The sequence below is a fragment of the Strix aluco genome, chromosome 2 (genome assembly GCF_031877795.1).
Source record: "Strix aluco isolate bStrAlu1 chromosome 2, bStrAlu1.hap1, whole genome shotgun sequence".
NCBI lineage: Eukaryota > Metazoa > Chordata > Aves > Strigiformes > Strigidae > Strix > Strix aluco.
In genome coordinates, this window is record NC_133932.1 from 136,738,853 (window position 1) to 136,759,483 (window position 20,631).

Sequence of the window (20,631 nt, forward strand, 5' to 3'; positions counted from 1 at the left end):
TATTATCCTTTTCCAAGTTTTAGTTGTTTTCTACTGCAAGTAAAACATTTTAACCGGTTGTTTGGTTTTGTTTCACCTTTATTTAACCCGAGGGGATCACGGAACCATTGTGACTCTCTGGGCTTCCAGTCCGGGTTGTGACAGGGGGGCAGGATGTCTGTGAACAACTGCCCAGATCACCCCAAAACTGCCAGCCAGGGAGGGTGGGAGGAGGTGGCCATAATTCAGAGGAGCTGGCCTTGACCTGCAGAAGTCTTGTGGGGTGAGGAAGAGACAGGAGAAATCAGCATCTCAAGCTAGTGAGACGGAGGCAGCCATCGCATTGCTATCTGGAAGGATGCTGGGGCAAGGTCGTGGCCTCTAAGCCCAGCTTTAGCTCAGATTTGGGGCAAAAGGCAGCGCCTTGTGTCCCACGTCTGTCCCCCATGATGCCAACCCCGCTCTCCTCCTAGTCACACTCAGATAACAAGTACACGGACAGTGTAAACTGTGAGCCTGCACCTGAAAGTAGCTGGATTCAGCCACTCTTTTAAAAGAATATTATTGATTTAAACACAATTAGAACAGCAACTGCTGCAAATCTGTGTGAGCCAGTAAAAATGGAGTGTGTCTCTGAGATGCCTTATTGCTGCTGCAACTCGCAGCTCCCAGATGGACACTTATGGGTTCATCCGCTCCTTGTCGCAGAAACCAAAAGCACCAGGTCCGATCCCTGACAGTTGGAATAAATGATCTTTTTTCCAGTCTGGTGTCTGAAATAAGACCTTTTAAAAGAGACAACCGCTTCAAAGCAGAAATAACTTCTCTCTGGAGATTAATCCCTGTAAAAAACATTCTGAACTGGCAGGTTTTTGGCAGCAGAAAGAGAAGACAGAAGGAATAGCAATTTTTACCATCCTGACTGTCACTTTTCATATTTCTTTGCATAGAGCACAAAGAGAACAGTATGAAATCAAAGGCACTTCAAAACCCGTGTTGGATAGAGATAAAAATGAAGAAGCTGGGACTGGGGCGTGAAGAACTTCACTCACCAGGATGGTGGCACCCGCCTTGCTAGGCTAGCCACGAGCACACACTTCTGGTTTTGTAACATTAACTCCTGTCCAGTTTGTGCTCATTTTATTAATCCCCTGCCTGCATCAGCCCCTGCCTGCATCAGCCCCTGACTATACTGTGATTGCCAGGGCAGGGTAGCCTGGCACAGCATCTGCAGTGGCCCACAGAGCTGCAGGCAGCAGGCTCAGGACTGGGCTCTCCTCCTGGTCCTGGGTTGTGGCACAGCCATGGTTGCAGTATGATTTCTCTCCATTTTCCCGCTGGTAAAATGGATCCTGATTTCCTTCACAAAATATTTCAAGATCTATCGATACGCATTCACTCCACCTTTTTTGTCCTCTGCTGTGCTAAACTCTGAAGTTTAAGCCTCAGCTCCCGCAGGGTATGAAAAGCAGAGTCAATGAAACAAGGTTACTTCAAAAGAGCCGAGTTTCTAAAGGGAAAACCACAAGCAGGTCTCACTCCCGGATGTTGGAGACACGTAACAACCCGTCTGAGCAACTTCGGCTCCCGCCTCTCGAGTCAGAGGCCATGTGAAAGTGCACTGGAGAGTTAGAATTCTAGGACGATTTGAGGCTTGGCTCTACGTATGATTTGTGCTAAGGCTTTCAGGTCAGGTAGCCAAGACACGTGTTATTTGATGTGACAGATGAAGTTTGGTAGCAATTCCAAATGAGCACGGCTAGGAGGTAAAACACTAAAATGGCTGTCGCTTGCAGCCAGCCTTGCTCTAATCTCTACATGTCTGGACTGCGGCTCTGGAGAGATGTCATGGAATCATAGACTGGTTTCAGCTGGAAGGGACCTTAAAAGTTATCCAGTCCCACCCGCCTTGCCCCGGGCAGGGCCACCTTCCACTAGCCCGGGTTGCCCAAAGCCCCGTCCAACCTGGCCTTGAACCCTTCCAGAGAGGGGGCAGCCACAGCTTCTCTGGGCAACCTGTGCCAGGGCCTCACCACCCTCACAGGGAACAATTTCTGCCTTAGATCTCATCTAAATCTCCCCTCTGTCAGTTTAAACCCGTTCCCCCTCATCCTATCCCTCCCCCTTGATCAAGAGTCCCTTCCCCCTTTCCTGTAGCCCCTTTCAGTCCTGGGAGGCTGCTCTAAGGTCTCCCCGGAGCCTTCTCTTCTCCAGCTGAACCCCCCAACTCTCTCAGCCTGTCCTCACAGGGGGGTGCTCCAGCCCCCCGAGCATCTTCGTGGCCTCCTCTGGCCCCGCTCGAGCAGGTCCGTGTCCTTTCTGTGCTGATGATTCCAGAACTGGATGAATTACTTCACGTGGGCTCTCACTTGGAAACATCCCCAGTGTCCCTTCCAGGGCTGCTGTCCCCAAAGACCTGCCAGCGTCACCGCATGCCAGGCTGCTCCCTAACTGAGCTTTTCCAGAGAATTCTTAAAAACAAAGCTGTGACAAGTGTTTAACCTAACCAGGATGGTTTCAGCAGGTCTGTGAAGTCATGCTGGTGGACCGGAGGGGAAGGGGACCTCTGGCAGCGTGGCTGGCCAGCAGCTGGGGACAAACCGGAGACGAGAGCACCTTCACCGGGGTCAGTGAAGGCCAAAACGATGTGTCCAAGCTTTGCGAGTGGAAACACCAGCTCCCAGCAGCACGGGAAGCTCGGAGGAGCTGCCACGTCGGCTCCAAGATGGGTCAAAAGATGACGACTGCCGAGAGAAGCACAATCAACACAGAAACTCACACCAGTTCTGACCCCTCTCCCCAGGCACAGCAAGGAGCTTCCTTAACTACTTCCTTAATGCACAGCACCGTGCACGCAGCCCGTGGCACAGCCTCACACGTGCCTTTCCTTGTTTTTCTTCCCTTTTGTCACAGCCTCGGGAACATGCTTTTTTGAGTCAATGAATAGATCAGGGGGGCAGGAGTGGTTCTGGCTGTGGGTCACATCCACCGAGATCCTGCCTGAATGAACTGGGGATCTTGGAGCAAGCGATTCCCTCCCAGCGCCCTTAGGGAAAGATTTATTATGGAATAAGATGTAGTGAAAATGTTTGTCCTTCTAAATAACTGCAGGACCGGTAGCTGGTGCTTGCAGGATTTGATTGATGCTGGTGTCCTGTGCAGGGAGGTTGGCTGCCCCCTCCAAGGTATCGCGTGGGAACCTGCGGGCACGCAACTGGTGTAACAGGTATCTAGGAAAAATAAATGATGAAATCACAGAAGGGTTTGGGTTAGAATGGACTTTCAAGGGCAGGGCAGGGCCACCTTCCACTAGCCCAGGTTGCCCAAAGCCCTGTCCAGCCTGGCCTTGAGCCCTTCCAGGGAGGGGGCAGCCACAGCTTCTCTGGGCAACCTGTGCCAGGGCCTCACCACCCTCACAGGGAACAATTTCTGCCTTAGATCTCATCTAAATCTCCCCTCTGTCAGTTTAAAACTGTTACCCCTCATTCTATCGCTACACCCCTGATAAAGAGTCCCTCTCCAGCTTTTCTGTAGCCCCTTTCAGTCCTGGGAAGCCGCTCTAAGGTCTCCCAGGAACCTTACAGCTTCTACATCCACAGCCTAAGGCTTCCCACCACCACCCCCTCACACACCAAGCCGGGAGATCTCTCCCTCAGTGATGGTTTTAGAGACCCAGCAGGACGTCAGCAGGGATGGCCAGCCAGGATCAATCCCCACCAGGGCGAGGGTGACAGAGGAGGTGACCTCTGAGCTCCTTCCAGCCTACAGGAGAAGGGAGGCTTACGGTGATCCCGCAACCAGGGATGCTCTGATTTCTTTGGGACAGGCTTTTTTTTCTGAGCTTGTGTAGCCCGTAGCCCAGCCAGGCTCTAGCCCACGCACCATACTCCTGTGCGCTTCAATTAATTCATGTAATTAGTACACACAAACAGCAGTGGTTAGCCCTGTTGTTGTTGTGGCCCTCGAGTATGATTTGCTTGGAAAAAAAAATAAAAGGATTTTGCTGAAAGGCTTGGGGCTGCGTGGGGAGGGGGTTGCTGTACTTGGAGGTGCAAGGGGCAGCCCAGGCTGGGCACCCACTCCCGCCTGTGACACTGGGACACCTCGGTCACCTCTCTGTGACATCCCAGCCTTGCCAAAGTCAACAGGAATTTCATCCTGGACTTCACGGGAGCCAAGGTGTTGCCATTTGCATCCGTTTGCAGCTCTCTGTGAGCTGTGACAGTCCCTCTTGCCAGGCACCTGTTTGACAGCCACCACCTTTGTCCTCCCCTCCCCTTCCTGCTATTAAGCCCTGACTGGCTTGAGCTCCAGAACTCCCTGAGGGATGTTCTTGTGCCAGCAAAACGGGCTCCACAATCAAAGGAACTGCTCAGGATTCAAGAGACTCCGCTAACGATTAAGGTACCCAATGGAAAAGGAACAGCAAATAACTGTATCACGCAGAAAAAAAAAAAATACATAAAAAATACTCAAACCCTGCTAGAAGGATAAAACGTGAGCCACCCGTGGCTCCCTTCCATACAAATTTCCTGCCGGCTTCAAAAGCAGGATATTGACAGTAAATACCCCAGCGACGCAACCGCGCTCATCTCTGTCGTCTTATTTACGAGGATCCCAGACCTATTACACACAACTCGCCTCATCTTACGCATGCAGCGCCGCGGCAAGCCAAAAAGGAAGAGCATTTGGCTTTGATCTCCAGGCAAGAAGTTGACGCTTAATCATAAAAAAAAGGAAATAACCCGACACACACACAATGTTGGTGCAAAATACGCCTCTCTCCTGCCAAGGGCAGAGACCCAGAGCAGCTCTCCTGAGGTTGGTGGTTGAGGTGATGATCCCACCCAAAGTGCTGCTCCGTGGGCTCAAATACGAGCTGACACGATGACCTGGTGAGGTTTATGGTGGGTTTTTTCCCCATTTTTTTTTTCCTCAGGCTGTATTAATTTTATAAGCCATTATAGCGCTCGCTCCTTTTCATCGAGAAAATGACTAAACGAAGGGAAGTGCCTTCCCTTCCTTGCAAATACCCGCACAGAAGTTAATGCTGTTTTACAGCTGAATTACCTGCGGCGACCAAGGGTAGATTACCAGCGAGGCGTATTTTTGATAAAAACAAGAGTTTATCAACACCGTTGATTGCTCTATAAAATCAAAACAGACTTTCACACGCTGAATCGGGTCGGTAGGTTGGAAGGACTGCAGGCTGGGAACGGTTTGCTCAGGTTTTAATGGTTGACTCATTAGCGGTCTGTCCAGAACTTGTGTATTTTCTACATTTGGAATAAAAAGTTGAGGTGGGAACGTTTTATCGCTTATCACAGGGTGACTAATTGCAGCACAGATCAGTGCTTCAGCAGTACAATAACTTTATTTACAGTCCCCAACCTTGAGGTGCCACCCCAGAATCCCAATTTGAGCCCATTTTGAGCAGATCTGCGATTGCCCAGCCTACCCCACCCCCTCCTGCACACCCTACGGTGACGGGGGGGGGCCCTATCTCCCCTCCCCATGCCCCTCCTGCAGCCCTGGGCCCTATCAGCCACCCCCAGGCCCCTGATCTCATCCCTGTGCCTTATCCCCCCTCCCCAGGCCCCTGTCCCCTATCTCTACCCCCTGTCCCCAGACATGACCTCCCTGTCCCCCACCTCCTGTCCCTGTTGCCATTCCCTCTCTGCAGGCCTCATCCCCCATACCCTGTCTCGGGCCATGTCCCACATCCCCAGGCCCTGTCCCCCATGTCCCAACCCCAAACCACCATTCTCTATCCCCCTGTCTCCTCTCCCCTGTCCTCCATCTCTCTCCCCATGCACCCTGCCTGTCCCCTATCCCACCCCCCATGTCCCCCCTCCCCTGTCCCAATCACCCGTGTCTGTTCCCTCTCTCCCCATAGAATCACAGAATCATTTAGGTTGGAAAAGACCTTTAAAATCATCAAGTCCAACCGTTAACCTCACACTGCCAAGTCCACCACTAAACCATGTCCCTGAGCGCCACATCTACGTCTTTTAAACGCCTCCAGGGATGGGGACTCCCCCCCTGCCCTGGGCAGCCCATTCCAACGCCCAACAACCCCTTCTGCAAAGAAATACTTCCTAAGAGCCAGTCTGACCCTGCCCTGGCGCAGCTTGAGGCCATTCCCTCTTGGCCTGCCGCTGGTTCCTTGGCTCAAGAGACTCATCCCCCCTCTCTGCACCCTCCTTTCAGGGAGTTGGAGAGGGCCATGAGGTCTCCCCTCAGCCTCCTCTTCTCCACACTAAACCCCCCCAGTTCCCTCAGCCGCTCCCCATCACACCTGTGCTCCAGACCCTGCACCAGCTCCGTTGCCCTTCTCTGGACACACTCGAGTCATTCAATGGCCTTTTTGGAGTGAGGGGCCCAAAACTGAACCCAGGAATCGAGGGGCGACCTCACCAGTGCCGAGCACAGGGGTAAGATCCCTTCCCTGTCCCTGCTGGCCACACTGTTTCTGACACAAGCCAGGATGCCATTGGCCTTCTTGGCCACCTGGGCACACTGCTGGCTCATATTCAGCCGGCTGTTGACCAACACCCCCAGGTCTTTCTCCACTGGGCAGCTTTCCAGCTGCTCTCCCCCAAGCCTGTGGCGTTGCAGGGGATGGTTGTGCCCCAGGTGCAGGACCCGGCACTGAGCCTTGTTGAACCTCACATGATTGGCTTCAGCCCATTGCTCCAGCCTGCCCAGACCTCTCTGTAGAGCTTCCCTACCCTCCAGCAGGTCAACACTCCCACCCAACTTGGTGTTGTCTGTGACCTTACTGAGGGGGCGCTTGATCCCCTTGTCCCGATCGCTGATAAAGATCTTAAACAGAACTGGCCCCAGTACTGAGGCCTGGGGAACACCACGTGTGAGCGGCTGCCAGCTGGAGTTAGTGCTGTTCACCAGCACTCTTTGGGCCCCCATCCGTGTCCCCATCCCCTCTCCTCCCTCTCCCCATCCCCTCTGTCCTCCATCCTCTGTGTCCCCATCCCCTGTGCTTGTCCCCCATCCTCCATCCCTGTCCCCATTCCTGTCCCCTGTCCCCATCCCCTCTGTCCCATCCCCTACCCTCCATCCCTGTCCCCATCCCCTGTCCCCATGTCCTGGTCTCCCTCCCCTCTCCTCCCTCACCCCTCTCCCTTCTGTCCTCCATCCTTTGTGCCTGTCCCCCATCCCCCTGTACCCATCCCCCTGTCCCCATCCCCTCTCCTCTCTCACTCCTGTCCCCTCTGTCCTCCATCTTCTGTGACTGTCCCCCATCCTCCCTGTCCCCATCCCCTCCCCTCCATCCCCTCTCCTCCATCCCTGTCCCCCATTCCCTGTCCCCATGCCCTCCCCTCCATCCCTGTCCCCTCTTCCCTGTCCCCACACCCTCCCCTCTATCCCTGTGCCCTCTGCCCTGTCCCCCATCCCCCTGTCCCCATCCCCTGTCCCCCTCCCCTCTCCTCCCTCACCCCTGTCCCCTCTGTCCTCCATCCTCTGTGTCCCCATCCCCTGTCCCCATCCCCTCTCCTCCATCCCTGTTCCCTCTTCCCTGTCCCCGTGCCCTCCCCTCCACCCCTGTCCCCATCCCCCTTGTCCCCATCCCCTGTCCCCATCCCCATCCCCTCCATCCCTGTCCCCTCTTCCCTGTCCCTATTCCCCGTGCCTGTCCCCTCTTCCCTGTCCTCATGCGCTCCCCTCCATCGCTGTCCCCATCCCCTCCCCTCCATCCCCTCCCCACCATCCCCCATCCTCCATCCCTGTCCCCTCTGCCCTGTCCCCATCCCTTTCCCTCCATCCCTGTCCCCATTCCCCTGTCCCCATCCCCGTCCCCCCTTCCCCGTTCCCTCGCCGCCCCGCCGCTCCCCGCCTTTCCCCCCCCGCCCCGCCGCTCCTCTCCGCTCCGCCCTCCCCTGCCACCGCCTCCCGGCTGCCCCCGGCGGCCGCGGCCTAACCGGTTCCCTGCCGCGGGCCGCCATGTCCCGGGGCCCGGTGCGGGTCCTTCGCCTGGGGCTGCGGCCCTACGCCGAGGCTCTGCGGGTGCAGGAGCGCTGCGTGGGGGCGGCGCGGGCGGCTCGGGGCCCGGGGCCGGTACCCGGGGAGAGCGTGGTGCTGAGCGAACCGGCGGGGCCCGTCTATGCCTGGGGGCTGCGGGGAGCCCCGGCGGCGGAGGCGGCGGAGCGGCTGCGGGCGCGGGGCGCGGGGCTGGCGGCGGCGCGGCGGGGCGGGCGGATCACGTTCCACGGGCCCGGGCAGCTCCTCGCCTTCCCGGTCCTCGACCTGCGCCGCCGCCACCTCCCGTTACGCCGGTACGTGGCGGCGCTGGAGGAGCTGGTGCTGCGGCTCTGCCGCCGCTTCGGCCTGGCCGCCGCCCGCGCCCTCCCGCCGCCCTTCACCGGCGTCTGGATGGGAGACAGCAAGCTCTGCGCCATCGGTGAGCGCGGGGGGGGCAGCGACCGGGGGTGCAGCGACCGGGGGGGGCATGGACCGGGGACATGGAGCGGCGGGGGGGCATGGACCAGGGGGGATGGACCAGGGGGGGACGGGCATGGACCGGGGCGGAGGGGAGGGAGGAGTGGGATGCACCGGGGGGGTGGTATACACCGGGGGGGGTTAAGGACCGAGGGGGGAGACGGGCATGGACCGGGGAGGGGGGCGTAGACGGAGAGGTGGGATGCACTGGGGGGAGGGATATGGACCGGGGGGACACGGGCATGGACCGGGGAGAGGGGCGTGGACCGGGGGGTGGGATGCACCGTGGAGGTGGGGGTGGGGATGGACCGGGGAAGGACGGGCACGGACCGGGGCGGGGTGGGGGGGATGCACCAGGGTGGGGGTGGACGGGGGAGTGGGATGCACCGGAGGGGGGTGATATACACCGGGGGGAGGGGGGGGTATGATGGACCGGGGGGATAGGGGCATGGACCGGGGAGGGGGAATGGACCGGGGAAGGGCTGTCATGGACCGGGGCGGGGTGGGGGTGATGCACCGGGGGGGTTGTGGACCGGGCGGGGGGATGCACCAGGAACATGCACCGAGGGGGGGATGCAGGGGGGCGGGGGGGGCATCCACGGGGAGGGGAGGGGGCACACACTGGGTACATGCACCAGCAAGGCATCATGTACCGGGGCGGGGGGATGCACTGGGGGGATGCACTGGGGGGAGGTATGCACTGGGGAGGGTGTGCATGGGTGGGGTATGTACCGAGGAGAAGCAGGGGGGGGCAGCACAATTTGGAGTTCTTGCACCCTGAACCAAGACCCAGCACCTCTGCACCCGGGGCAGTCTGGTCCCCAGCCTTGCGCTCCCCCTTTTCCCCTGTCCCCCTCCCCAGGCAGGTCCTGGGAGCCCCATGTCCTGCACCCCTTCCTGGAGCCCTGCATCCCAAGTCAGGTCTTGCAGCCTGGACCCCCCATTTACACCACAGCCCTGTGTCCAAGCCCACCTGAAACCCCAACGGGACATGGGGATGGGGTGGAGGGAGCTGGACACGCTGCACCCCAAGTTTGGGGAGCCTGCCTGGGGGTTAGGGGTGTTCCTGGCAGAAGCGGGGAGCATGGCATGCAGAGGAGGGGGAGGGGGGGTGTTATAATGGCCTGAGCAGCTCAGTCACTAAACCTCTCACGCCCCTGGGGATGGGGGTGACGGGTGGGTGCTGTGGCCCCCCCGCAGGGGTGCACTGCGGGAACTACATCACCTCGCATGGGCTGGCGCTGAACTGCTGCACCGACCTCACCTGGTTCGACCACATCGTCCCCTGCGGGCTGGAGGGCAAAGGTGTCACCTCGCTGAGCCGCGAGCTGGGGCGACAGGTCACCGTCGAGCACGTCCTCGAGCCTTTCCTCGACGCCTTCCAGGAAGTGTTTGACTGCACCTTGGTCTTTTCCGAAGATCCCGGCGACTAGGAGAGCCACAGCGTCTCGGTTGGGTGTTTCGGCAAAGCTTCGGCGCGGCTGACAAACGGCGCGGCAGCCGCTTCGGGCTTTATTGCGAGACAAGAGCTCTCGTGGCTTTGCCTGTAAATGGTGGCAACGAGGTTCGGGCTGTGGCTTAAACATCCAGCCCTCGTCGGGGCTGCTCTGCCCAGCCCCACGGGTCTCCATCCCTTGGCTGAGACCTCCAAGGGTACCACGTCCCCATCACCCGCTGGGGAAATGCCCACACAGGTGCTTTTTGGGGGGTTTTCTGCCTCTCTCCCCCCAAAATCCTGAATTTTGGGTGAACAGTCACACGTGCTTTGGACAAGAGGAGGAGGGAGTGATTGGTCAAGTGTCCTTCCCTTGCTGCTGCATAAAAAGAGGCAGATTTTCTATAAAGAGTTGTTGGGAACTTTGGCTGCTGATACTTTCTTTGTTTGTTTACCCCAAGACTTTATGACTAACGACCTTTTTCTTGCTCTGCACCTGGAGAAATCCTCACATGGCAGAGATCCTCGCCGTGGTGTGGGGCGGGTGGAAAACTCACTGATCAGAGGCTGTAAATGATGGTTAAAAGGCCCCTGGAGTGATGGCGACACAGGTGGAAAGCGGGAGGAGGAGGGGAAGGGGTCGGGGTGCCCGAGGAGAGGAGCCACGACTGTCCTGGACCCTGTGGGACCTCACAGCGTGGGGTCATGTGTCCTGGGTGGGTGCTGGAGACCTGCTCCTGCCGTGCCCATGGTGCTGGGGGCGATAGCACCGGGGTCTGTCCTTGCAGGCAGTGTCGGCACCTCCAAAATCGCTGCCCCGGCCGCAGCATCTGCGTGGGCTCACAGCAAAGGGATGTGGCCACCTTGGGGTCCTGACAGCACTGGGGTCTGTGTCCATCAATGCAAACCTATAGGTAGACACATATAAACTGATTTTAATCGACAGGTTTGTTAAGGGATAAGGAGCCAACCTGAGTCTGGACCCCCAAAACCTTCCCCTGTTGGTGCGTGGCACGGCCACAGCCATTTCTGAGTCACCCCCCGTTGCTGGCAGACCTGAAGCTGGAGGAACTGATCGCGGGCGGTTGGGAGCAGCCCCCACAGCCAGGTGGATGCTTTGGGGTCAGGAGAAATGAAAAATGGGGACTAAAAGTCCCCGTGTCCTGCTCAGAGCAGGATCTGACGCCCACCCGCAGCCCCTCACTGCTGCTCTGGGCCTTCTTTCTGCCCCACAAGCTTTGGGGTTCCTCTGCAAGTGCTGGTGGGTCCCCATGAGCCACCCGTAGCCCCAGGGGGTTTGGGTGGGCTAAGGAGGCAGCTGGGGGAGCAGCTGGGGGGGAATTCCCATTCCATGGAGCTGGCTCACCTCCGGGAGAGGATGGCGAGTGGGCATGAAGGTGCCCGGGGAAGACTCGGTGCCCATTGTGAGGACTCGGGGACAGTGGGGACAGATGGAGGAGGGACAGGAAAGCGTGACCGGCAGCGTGTGCCGGGAGGGAAATGCAGGGTCCGACTCTCCTGGCCCCATAAGGCCTCCGGTATCCGGCCCGGGCGAGGGGACTGTGGTGGGACGCGTGGGGTCGGGGACAGGCTGGTGGCCTGTGGCAGGGTTGGGTGGCTTTGGCAGGTGGCTCTGCCCCGGGAAGGGGAGGAGGCTGCGCGGCACTCCCAGCCCGGCCGGCATCCCTCGCCACCGCCCCGCGATGCTCCAGTCCCGGCTCAGCCTGGCAGCAGCGCAGGCAGGGAGGGCACCCTGGTAAGTGTGAACCCCCCCTCCCACCCCTCCAGCCCCTTCTGCCCCTCCCTGGCCCTACACCCCCCCCCTAATTCAGGGTCCCCCCATGCTGCACCCTGTCTGTGGGTCTCCTCCCGGGATAAACCCAGATCTTGCCCTAAATCTCCTAAATTCAGCCTTCTCCTGCTTCAAGCTTGTCAGGAAGACAGTCGGGGCTGAGCCCATCCCCGTGGATTCGTGGCTGCTCAGCCCCTTCCTCCTCTCTGCCGGGGTCTCATCCTGGGAGGTGCACCTGGGGTTTGGGGTGACCCTTTTTTTTTGGGGGGGGGGGGGCAGCTGCCTGGGCATGGGGCAGAGCTACTGGTGCTGTAGGGTGCTCGGGAGCAGGGTGGGGACGGGGGGGGATCCCCCAGGGGACACATACGTGGGAGACTGTGTCGCTGTGTCCCTTCCTATCCGTGCCTGCTCTGAGGCCCCGGTGAGACACGAGGGTATGTGAGGGCACGGGGGGGCATGGGGAGGGGCCAGGGTGGGCTGACAGAGGGGCACCGTGTCCTGGTGGGGGGGGTCAGAGAGGGTCTGGGACCCATGAGGAGAGAAATCCCTGGGGGGGGTTTAGGGCAGCAACCCCTTGGGATGGGTCCATGGGAGCGTGTGGGGAGCTGTGCCCCCCTGCCAGGCCGGTCGTGGCTCCTGGTCCCAGACTAGGACTAATGGGGGAAAAGGAGGGTCCCCTCTCACCCTGGGGGACCCAGCCTGGAGCGAGTGGGGTCGATGCGTGGCAGGATCAGTCCTGGAGCTGTTATTTAGGATGAGGGACCCCAGACAGCCCCCCCAGGGTTCCTTAGGTGCTGGCTCAGCACCCTACAAGGGTCCCCACATCCCGGGGCGGGGGCGGGGCGGGGGGCAGGCTTTGAACCCAGCCATCCCAGCCACCAGGACAGCTGTGTCCCCTCATTGTCCCCAGCCCCAGGGAGGAGAGGGGGGAAGCTCTGGGGGCTTTAATCCCTCTGGGGAAGGAGTGAAATTTGGGGAGGGGGCTGTCATGAATGCAAAGGGTTTGGACTACCCTTGTTGTGTGGCAGAGGAGGTGCTTCAAGGACTATTTTGGGGTTACTGTTGGGTCCAGAATGATGCCACCAGGGATCATACCGGGATCATCCCTGGCTGAGCCTCCCTGTCCTTCCCCACAGCCTGGAGGGGGACATGGAGGAGGACAACCGGACGGAGACCTGGCACCAAAGCCTCCAGGCCGTGCTTAATGCCTTAAACCAGACCCTGCACGGGGTCATCCTCTGTCCCACCGACCGCCCTGCCACCACCACCGCCACCCGTAACGCCAGCACCCGTGCCAGCCGTTCCGGCCACGATGACAACGCCTACATGTACATCCTCTTCGTCATGACACTCTTTGCCGCTACGGTGGGGAGCCTCATCCTGGGCTACACCCGCTCCCGCAAAGTGGACAAGCGTAGCGACCCATACCATGTCTACATCAAGAACAGGGTCTCCATGATCTGAGCCCAGACCCCCCCCGAGAGCCGGTGGGTTTGGGGTCATGTCGCTGCGGTGCATCCCGCTCCTTGCGGGATGGGGCAGTGCTGCCGGCCAGCCCGGCCCCAAAACTGCTGGGAAACCCACCCCGGTGCCCCCCATGGAGGTGCTCAGCCCTGGTGCGAGCAGCGCGAGGACGTCCCGGCCGGGCCACGGCTCCCATCTGGCAGGAGCTGGCAGGATGTGACCCGCAGGCAGGTCCCGGTTCCGCAGACCCACCTCAGCTGAGCCCTCGGGGGATGGGGATGGCAGAGGCGGCTCCTTTCCCACCGTGGCCTGCTGAGGCTGACAGGGGTCTTCATGGAGAAAGAGTCACCATTTTCCTGCTCAGATCAGCCAGCGTTGACCTCTGTGGGCTCCCAACAGCTTTGTGACACGGGCTAGCAGGCTTTTCTGGTACTAAAACCCTGTAAATTTTGAGCTGGGCTGGGCCCTGCTTTACCAGCGGGGAATTAAAGGAGGTGGTGGTTTCCAGCGGGGTCGTGTTTATTTCTTCTCTGAGCAAAGTTGGCATCGGGGGTGATCCGTGGGGCACCCCTCTGTGCCAGTGCCCGGTCCCAGCTGCTGGAGCCTGGGGGATGCTGGAAGGGCTAAACCTGCTCCCTGCATGCAGCCGAGGTGGCTTCAAGGGCAACTTCTTGGTGGCATCACAAGCCCCGTCCCAGGAGGTGCTTTTTCCCCGCCGCCAGCCGGGGAGCATCGCTGGAGCCGCGGGCACACACTGCGAGCATGGCCTGAGCCTGGCCGCAGGCATTCAGCTCTGCGCAGCCCCGAAGGTCTCTCTGGGATCCGGACGGTGATGCCGGAGTTTTTCCTGCTTCCTTCCTGCTGTCGGCTGTAGCTTTGGCCTTTTGTACCTCAGGTCCCAAATGTGTTTTCCACGGGGCGAGGGCGCAGCGGCGGACGGGAAGGGGATGTTCTCGGGTCCTGCTGGGCTCTTTGGCTTCAGCTCCACTATTAAGCTGGGTTTGGGACTGGCCCACGGAGTGGCTGGTGTCCAGGCCAATATATGTCCCCGTCCTTCAAAACAGGTTGTGGGGCAGTGCCAGTGACCCAGTCCCATGCACGTCTTAACCTGTTAATAATGGCATAATTAATGTCTTTAACTGCAGCTAGATTAGCTGGCCCATTGGGGCCTTTCCGCCTGCATTCAAAAGTTAAACACGGCTGCGATGGCTGAGCCCAAACAGTGACGCCAAACCCTAAACCAAAAATTAATACTGGATGTGAGTGCGTTAGAGGTAGGGCTGGAAACCTTGGCACCGGGGCGGCAGCAGCTCAGAGACCGATTCCTGATTTCCCATACCCTCAGCCTGGGGAAAAACCCCAAAGCAGGAGTTTTGGGGAGCCCTTGGGGGCTGCCCGCTTTGGGGCTGAGCCCGTTGTGATTTCTGAGCTGGGCACGTGGTGGCAGCAGGACTTTCTGGGGGCACAGGGGCAAATACCACCAACATCCCCCAGCACCTGGCCCAAGCGGGAAGTAGCCCAAGAGGCTTTGCCGTGTTTGTCTTGCAGTCACAGCGCTGGGAAAGGAAAATAAACCCTTTATCTGCAAATAAATGGGAGGAATCGGGCCAGGAGGGGACAGCAACCCTTTGCCGGGTTGGTTTGTGCAAGCACACGCCACGTGTGGGTTTCCTCCGCCTCCGCAGTGTTTGTCCCTCTCTAATACCGGCTCCTCCGGTGGGAAGGGTGGGGGTCCGTGTGGGGGGGCTGGGTGCTGAATGGTGAGTGTGGTACCCCAAAAACCCCTCCCCGGTGATGTGGTCTTCTTGTCTCTCACGATGGCTGCTGGCCCTCCTGGGAGAGGGGTGGCTGGGATGGATGTGGTGACCCTAGAGGCTCTTCTGCTGCTGTGACCCGGGTGACACAACCCTGTTACAGGGTGATATGTCATAAAAATTGACCAAAAATGCTGCTTTTCCCTAATCCAGAAGACTCTAAGGGGGAAAAACCCTCCTGCAACACATAGCTGCTTCAGTCATCATTATCCACCCGATTCCTGATCCATCGGCAGCTCCTCCCGTCCATCCCCGCAGTAAAATGCAGAGCAGAGCCTGCGGCAGGGCTGGGGGGGACGCCCTGAGTGCCCCCACCCTGCGGCCTCGAGCTGGACGCCACCAGGCTGGGTGACAAGATGTCAGTGCCACCTTGTGGCAGCTGCCTCGAGGTCCTCTTGCACCGGCACCTGCTCCTTCCTGAGGGCACCCTGGGATCCCCAGGGACAGAGCGGCTAGGGTTGTCCCCATGGGACCCATGGCTCCAGGATGGCTGGGTGTCCCCTTGGCACCCACGGCTCTGGGCTGACCAGTGTCCCCTTGGGACCCACGGCTCCGGGCTGGTTGATATCCCCATGGGACCCACGGCTCTGGGCTGATTGGATGTCCCCTTGGGACTCATGGCTCCAGGCTGGTTGGTGTCCCCACAGGACCCACAGCTCCACACTGACTGGTGTTCCCTTGGGACCTGTGGCTCTGGGTGGTTGAGTGTCCCCATGGGACTCATGGCTCTGAGCTGGCTGGTGTCTCCTTGGGAGTCATGGCTCTAGGTTGGCATGACCAACTTATCCTCAGGAGACGGTTGCGCTGGGCTGCTGTGGGTGCTTGGAGGGGTACGGAAAGGGGGGGTTATGGGGGAGGACAGCTTTGGGAGCCTCCTGGAAGGGGTTTGCTTCAGCTGACAGAGGAAGGATTTTGCAAATAATTAGGTGCTCATCCCAGAGCTGAGAGATTCCTCATCAAAGGCAATGGGGCTCTGGCCTCGCTCCCTTCACTGCAGCCCCAGGAGCAGGTGATTTCTGGGTAAAATGCTCACGCAGTTTGTTTTAACAGCAAGGAGACACGCTCAGGCGCAGAGAGAGAAGAGCTGGGGAAGCGCTGGCCTTGGCTGAATCACTAAATCCAACCATGCAAATCGTAGCTGATGACATTTAGGTTTTAAGCAATGCAGCTAGAAAGAAAAATAGGGCTCACGGGAGGCCAGTTTATTTAAGATTTTTTTCCTTGGCCCACAGAAACGAATCATGGGTGAGACGATGTCTGTAGCAGTTTGCCTGGTGCTTGGAAAAGGATATCGAAACGTCATGTGTGTGGGAAGTTCAGACTGACCTTGGCTTAAATCAACGGTAGGATTGTTGGAGCAACAGGAATTGCGGAGGCCTGTTCCCGAGACTGCTTTGATGCTGGGCTTTTGGATAAGAAATGTGCGAGGTGAAACGGTAGCAGTGCAGGGACCGATAGCGATGGTATCGCCGAGTGATGCCAGCGGGTATTAGTGACTGTTTAGCCAACAGCATGAGGTGCCGCCGGCAGTTTGTGGTTTTGAAGATGTGGCACGGCAGGACTGAGGTATGGGAAGGTGTGTTCAAGGGGAGCTGCTTCTCCAAGACAGAGCTCAGTGCTCGGTGGGCATCCTGTGCCGCTGATGGGGCTGGCACGCAGGGGAGGAGCGGGCTGCTGGCCTGCGAAGGGCATGCTGCTCTCCCTTCGGGTGTGCCAAGCCAGCCGCACATGCATGGAGGCTTATTTGCAGCCCGTGGTCGGCTGGGGACATGGTGGGGAAAGTTAAGCTTGGGAAACTTTAAAAAAAAAAAAGGGAGGGAAAGGGAAAGCACTCCCAGTTCATGGCAGGGCAGAGAAGCGCTGGATGAGCATCCCCTGCACTGCGGCAGACAGATGCTGGACAAATATTTTCCACGTTGCAGCAGGGGGTTCCCCTGTACTTTCCTGGGGTAACTTCCTCAGACCCCTCTGGCCCTCCCTGTCACCTGTTCTTGCTGGTTGTGCTCGTGTGTACAATTTGGCTGATAGGTTTGGTGCACAGATACCACTGGGTGATTGTTTATTTGCTAATTAAATGACTGTTAGCTACTAAGGAATCCTAACGAGCTCTACTTGTCCCATGCCTAGAGCTACAACTAAATGCTACAAAGCGAGGGGTGGAAAAGATGGGGGCAGGGGGGATTAAGGGCAGTTAGATTGGTGGCAATTGCCACCCACAAGAAATGATGGGACATGAAGCTGTAACGGTGTCCTGGTTGTGCAGGTGCAAGGCCGTGGGGCTCAGTGCTGTGGGTGTGGGACAAAAGCCCTGCGGCACAGCTCACAGCATCCTACGGAAACACGAGCGGTTTCAAAGCAGCGACATTACTTATTCGTTATTGCCCATCTTCCTCTGGAGGGAGAGCAGATGTGATGTCCTCCTGTGAGGTAACTCAATCAACCCTGCTTGGAGATGAGGTCCACCATTGCCTGTGCTACCTTAAAAGGATTTTCTGGGAGGTGACATGGTCATTATTACAGGAACGGGGCTGTTCCTGGACGCACAAGCTCTTCCTTCAGGTCAGAAACCCTCACTGCCCAAAACACATCCATTTCTTCTAAATATAACAGTTCCTCTCACCAAAGACACAGCCTGGTCCTACAACCTGCCTCTATGACAGCCCTGTGGCATCACAGCTGGAGCAATATCCTTGTTCAGAGGCATGAGAGAAACAAAAGTGACTTAAACCAAAGAACCTGACCTGTTCGGAAGCTCTGCAGGAATTGCCACGCAGGGTCAGTTGCCTGAAGTCCTCTGTGGCCCTTCTCCTGTGTTTTCTGTCACCCTGCTGCAATGGATGTCTGTCCCTCCGAGTTGCCTCTCTCACACCCGGCTTGTATCAGATGCTTTAGATAAAGATGTGGGAAAACAAATTAATTATGTGCAGGCGTGAAAAGCATTTATTCTGCCCCTCTCCATTTTCTGCCTGTCTGAGTTAGCCCCCTCCAGCCCTGCTGCGAGGCCAGGTTTGCGTGCTGCTGGCAGCCCAGGAGGCATCTCTGTGGTGGCGGAGGGAACACCGGTCCCTGACGGCTCCTCTCCAGGGGATGCTGAGCACAAAACCCACCTCTGACATGTCCCTCTTCCCCCAAGCAGCTCTGAAATTTGCTGCTGCAGTGTTTTTCACTCACAGCCCTTCGCTGCGCAGCGCTGGGCGCAGCTCCTGCTCTTGCTTAACCCAGAGAAGTAATTTTATAAGCTTTTTTTTTTTTTTTTTAAAGAACACAAGGGAAAAATGCAGCGTTTGGGAGACTTTGGCTTTTTGAGCCTCTGTGCAGAGCACCGTCTCCCTTCCCTGGTGTCCATTAGCACGGTGGCCCGCACGATGGCACAGCTGCCTGCGTGTGCTCCCAAATTGGCACAAATAAATTAGTGGAGGAGCCCTCAGCAGGCAGAGTCTGGATTTAGGGGCTATATTGGACCCTCTACATGACATCTTGCACCCACGCTAAGACACATTGTTCCAGCAACACAGGTCTGGCTGGCTCCCCTTTTTCTGCTCCTTTTTTTTCCTTTTCCTCCCCTCTTCCCACCCAGGTGAGGGGAAAGGGAGCTGAAGGGTGATACGCACATATTGGTGATAAGCTATAGCAATGTTATCAAAAGTCTGGTCATAAAACTAATTGTTGGGACCTTGCAATCACGGGGCAGTCCAGTTCAGCTTGACTGCCCTAATGGTACCTACAAAACCTGCACCATGTAGTAAGAAAAAGCAGCATTTTTTAATAAAGATCAAGGCATCATTTATTTTTACTGGCAATCAGGAAATCCCGGACACTTGGGTTCTCATGTATTCCCTTTGTAGAAAGCTTTCGGTACAAATTTCCTCAGTTCCACACAATTTACCCTGTAATTTGGGATTAATTGAAGGGATAAACTGAGGTAAAAAGCCTGATCCATACTCCTTTACTGTACTCTCACCAGAGCAAACGGGCTTATCACATCTCTTTCCTGCAGATGGATGCAGCTGGTGGACAACTGCTCAGCAGAGCATGTGTGTGGGCTATTAATACCTAGAGGGGAGGATTAAAAATAACCAGGTCTGTGCCTGGTTTCTGGTTTGTGAAGGACAGGCATTAACGTCCGAGGGGGCTGGTGACAGAAGCCAGCTTCCCCGGGGTGCTGAGGCCCAAGCGAGCGGGAGGCACTGAAATTTTCCCCCAGTGAAATAGCAGCCCTGGAAGGAGCCTGTGCCCCGAGCGAAGGGAGGACGTGGGGGGCTGGAGTAATACCTACTCCAGAGGGGTGATGGGCACGGGGAAGTTCACTGTGGCTTGCCCACACCTACGCCTGGCTCGCTAACCCACTGCACTACTCAGCTTCGGGAAATACCATCACACCTACATGCAGTGGTTGATTAAGCCCTAGATTAAATGCTTAGTCACCGGAGCCTATAAAATGGATTTTAGCAGCTAGGACAGAAGATGAGGGTGGGAAGTGGTGATGAGCCCGAGTTCCTCTCCGCTCGCTGGCTCGGGGCTGCTCCCTCGGACACGTGCCCATGGGCAGAATTGGACTTGTGGTGTGTTTTTGGCTGCAAGCTGCCCGTTACGAAAGATCTCACCATCCGTGTTTGCCGCCTGCGACGGGGCCCGTGAACCGGAGAGCTGAGACCACAGCAAATAGCGAGGAGAGCTGCTCCCAGTCCTACTTTTGGGCTCAAAGCAGAGGTTTTCCAGCGGCTCTGAGCTGCACGGTACACACTGCTTTTAAAGCGTCAGTATTTAGGGTGTTATGCCCCTGAGGAAACCAAGGAGTGTGTTGTCAGTGCTGGAGGGTGCAGGACGAGACCTTCCCAGGGCTGATATTGTGAAGCACCAAGCCAGGGACAGCTGTTGAATTTGAAAGAATTTTAATTTCTAATCCTAGCGGTCCTTGCTGCATCCTTCCCACCTGCCAGCCCGCTCCCTTTCTCTGTGCTCTGCCTGCAGAGCGCCTGCGCTTCTTCAGGATGAAGCACTTTGGCTGCTTTGACCCCAGATTGGATTAAAACCAGCATTCAGGCCCCAAAAGGCACCCTCCCCTCCCTGTGCAGCATGCTATCAACTGGCAGGAATGTCATTATTGCCTGCATCTACAGTTGCATTACCTTTCTGGCAATACACTACTCTGAGGGAGAGAAATGAAAGGATGGGAGTTGCTGTGTTATTACCAGGTAACCCAAGAGGCACAGGAGAACAGGGTGTTCAGGATACATAAATAATAAAACAAAAGATGTGCTGCAGAGCAAGGGCATGCCTAGTGCCTGCTGAGAGGCTCAGCAGCGAGCTGGAAGGATGCGCTGGGTTCATCCCACATGACCCTGGCTCACTGCAGAAACTAGGAGCAGAAAAACAACCTGGAATATCATGGGAGCCCTGGGTCGTTTGCAGGCGATTGGTAATAAACTGTGTGCGGTAAAATTGCCATGGAAACACTGTACCGGCTGGCTTCAGCCCCGAGGCTCTTCAGCAGATCGACAGAGCTAATCCGGTTTGTTGTGGGCGAGGATTTGGTCTGCAGTACCAGATCGCTGAGGATGCTAATATGATCGTACAGATATTTTCTGGTTCTGATGGGCGGTGACATCGCTGCCTGCTTAGCTCTTCTTCTGTGGAAAAAAACCCCAACATTAAACACACTGGTAAGAAGAAAATATGGGTGTTATTGT

At 57.4% G+C, this 20,631-nt stretch overlaps 2 protein-coding genes across 2 annotated transcripts; both read left to right on the forward strand.

Annotated features, from left to right (window-relative positions):
- The first annotated feature begins 7,912 nt into the window (after positions 1 to 7,912).
- On the forward strand, positions 7,913 to 10,293 carry LIPT2 (lipoyl(octanoyl) transferase 2). The gene is made up of 2 exons (XM_074816578.1): positions 7,913 to 8,398; positions 9,637 to 10,293. Exons 1-2 carry the CDS (start codon positions 7,942 to 7,944, stop codon positions 9,867 to 9,869), a joined length of 690 nt encoding a protein of 229 aa, XP_074672679.1. The 5' UTR covers positions 7,913 to 7,941; the 3' UTR covers positions 9,870 to 10,293.
- A 1,235-nt stretch (positions 10,294 to 11,528) lies between these two features.
- On the forward strand, positions 11,529 to 13,634 carry KCNE3 (potassium voltage-gated channel subfamily E regulatory subunit 3). Its single transcript, XM_074817043.1, has 2 exons — positions 11,529 to 11,627; positions 12,800 to 13,634. The coding sequence occupies exons 1-2, from the start codon at positions 11,575 to 11,577 to the stop codon at positions 13,125 to 13,127; spliced, it is 381 nt and encodes a 126-aa protein (XP_074673144.1). The 5' UTR covers positions 11,529 to 11,574; the 3' UTR covers positions 13,128 to 13,634.
- Positions 13,635 to 20,631: the final 6,997 nt, after the last annotated feature.

Coding starts and splice junctions, on each gene's coding strand:
- LIPT2 (XM_074816578.1), top strand. CDS start 7,942: ATGTCCCGGGGCCCGGTGCGGGTCCTTCGCCTGGGGCTGCGGCCCTAC. Junction 8,399..9,636: donor CAGCAAGCTCTGCGCCATCG/GTGAGCGCGGGG, acceptor GCCCCCCCGCAG/GGGTGCACTGCGGGAACTAC.
- KCNE3 (XM_074817043.1), top strand. CDS start 11,575: ATGCTCCAGTCCCGGCTCAGCCTGGCAGCAGCGCAGGCAGGGAGGGCA. Junction 11,628..12,799: donor CAGGCAGGGAGGGCACCCTG/GTAAGTGTGAAC, acceptor CCTTCCCCACAG/CCTGGAGGGGGACATGGAGG.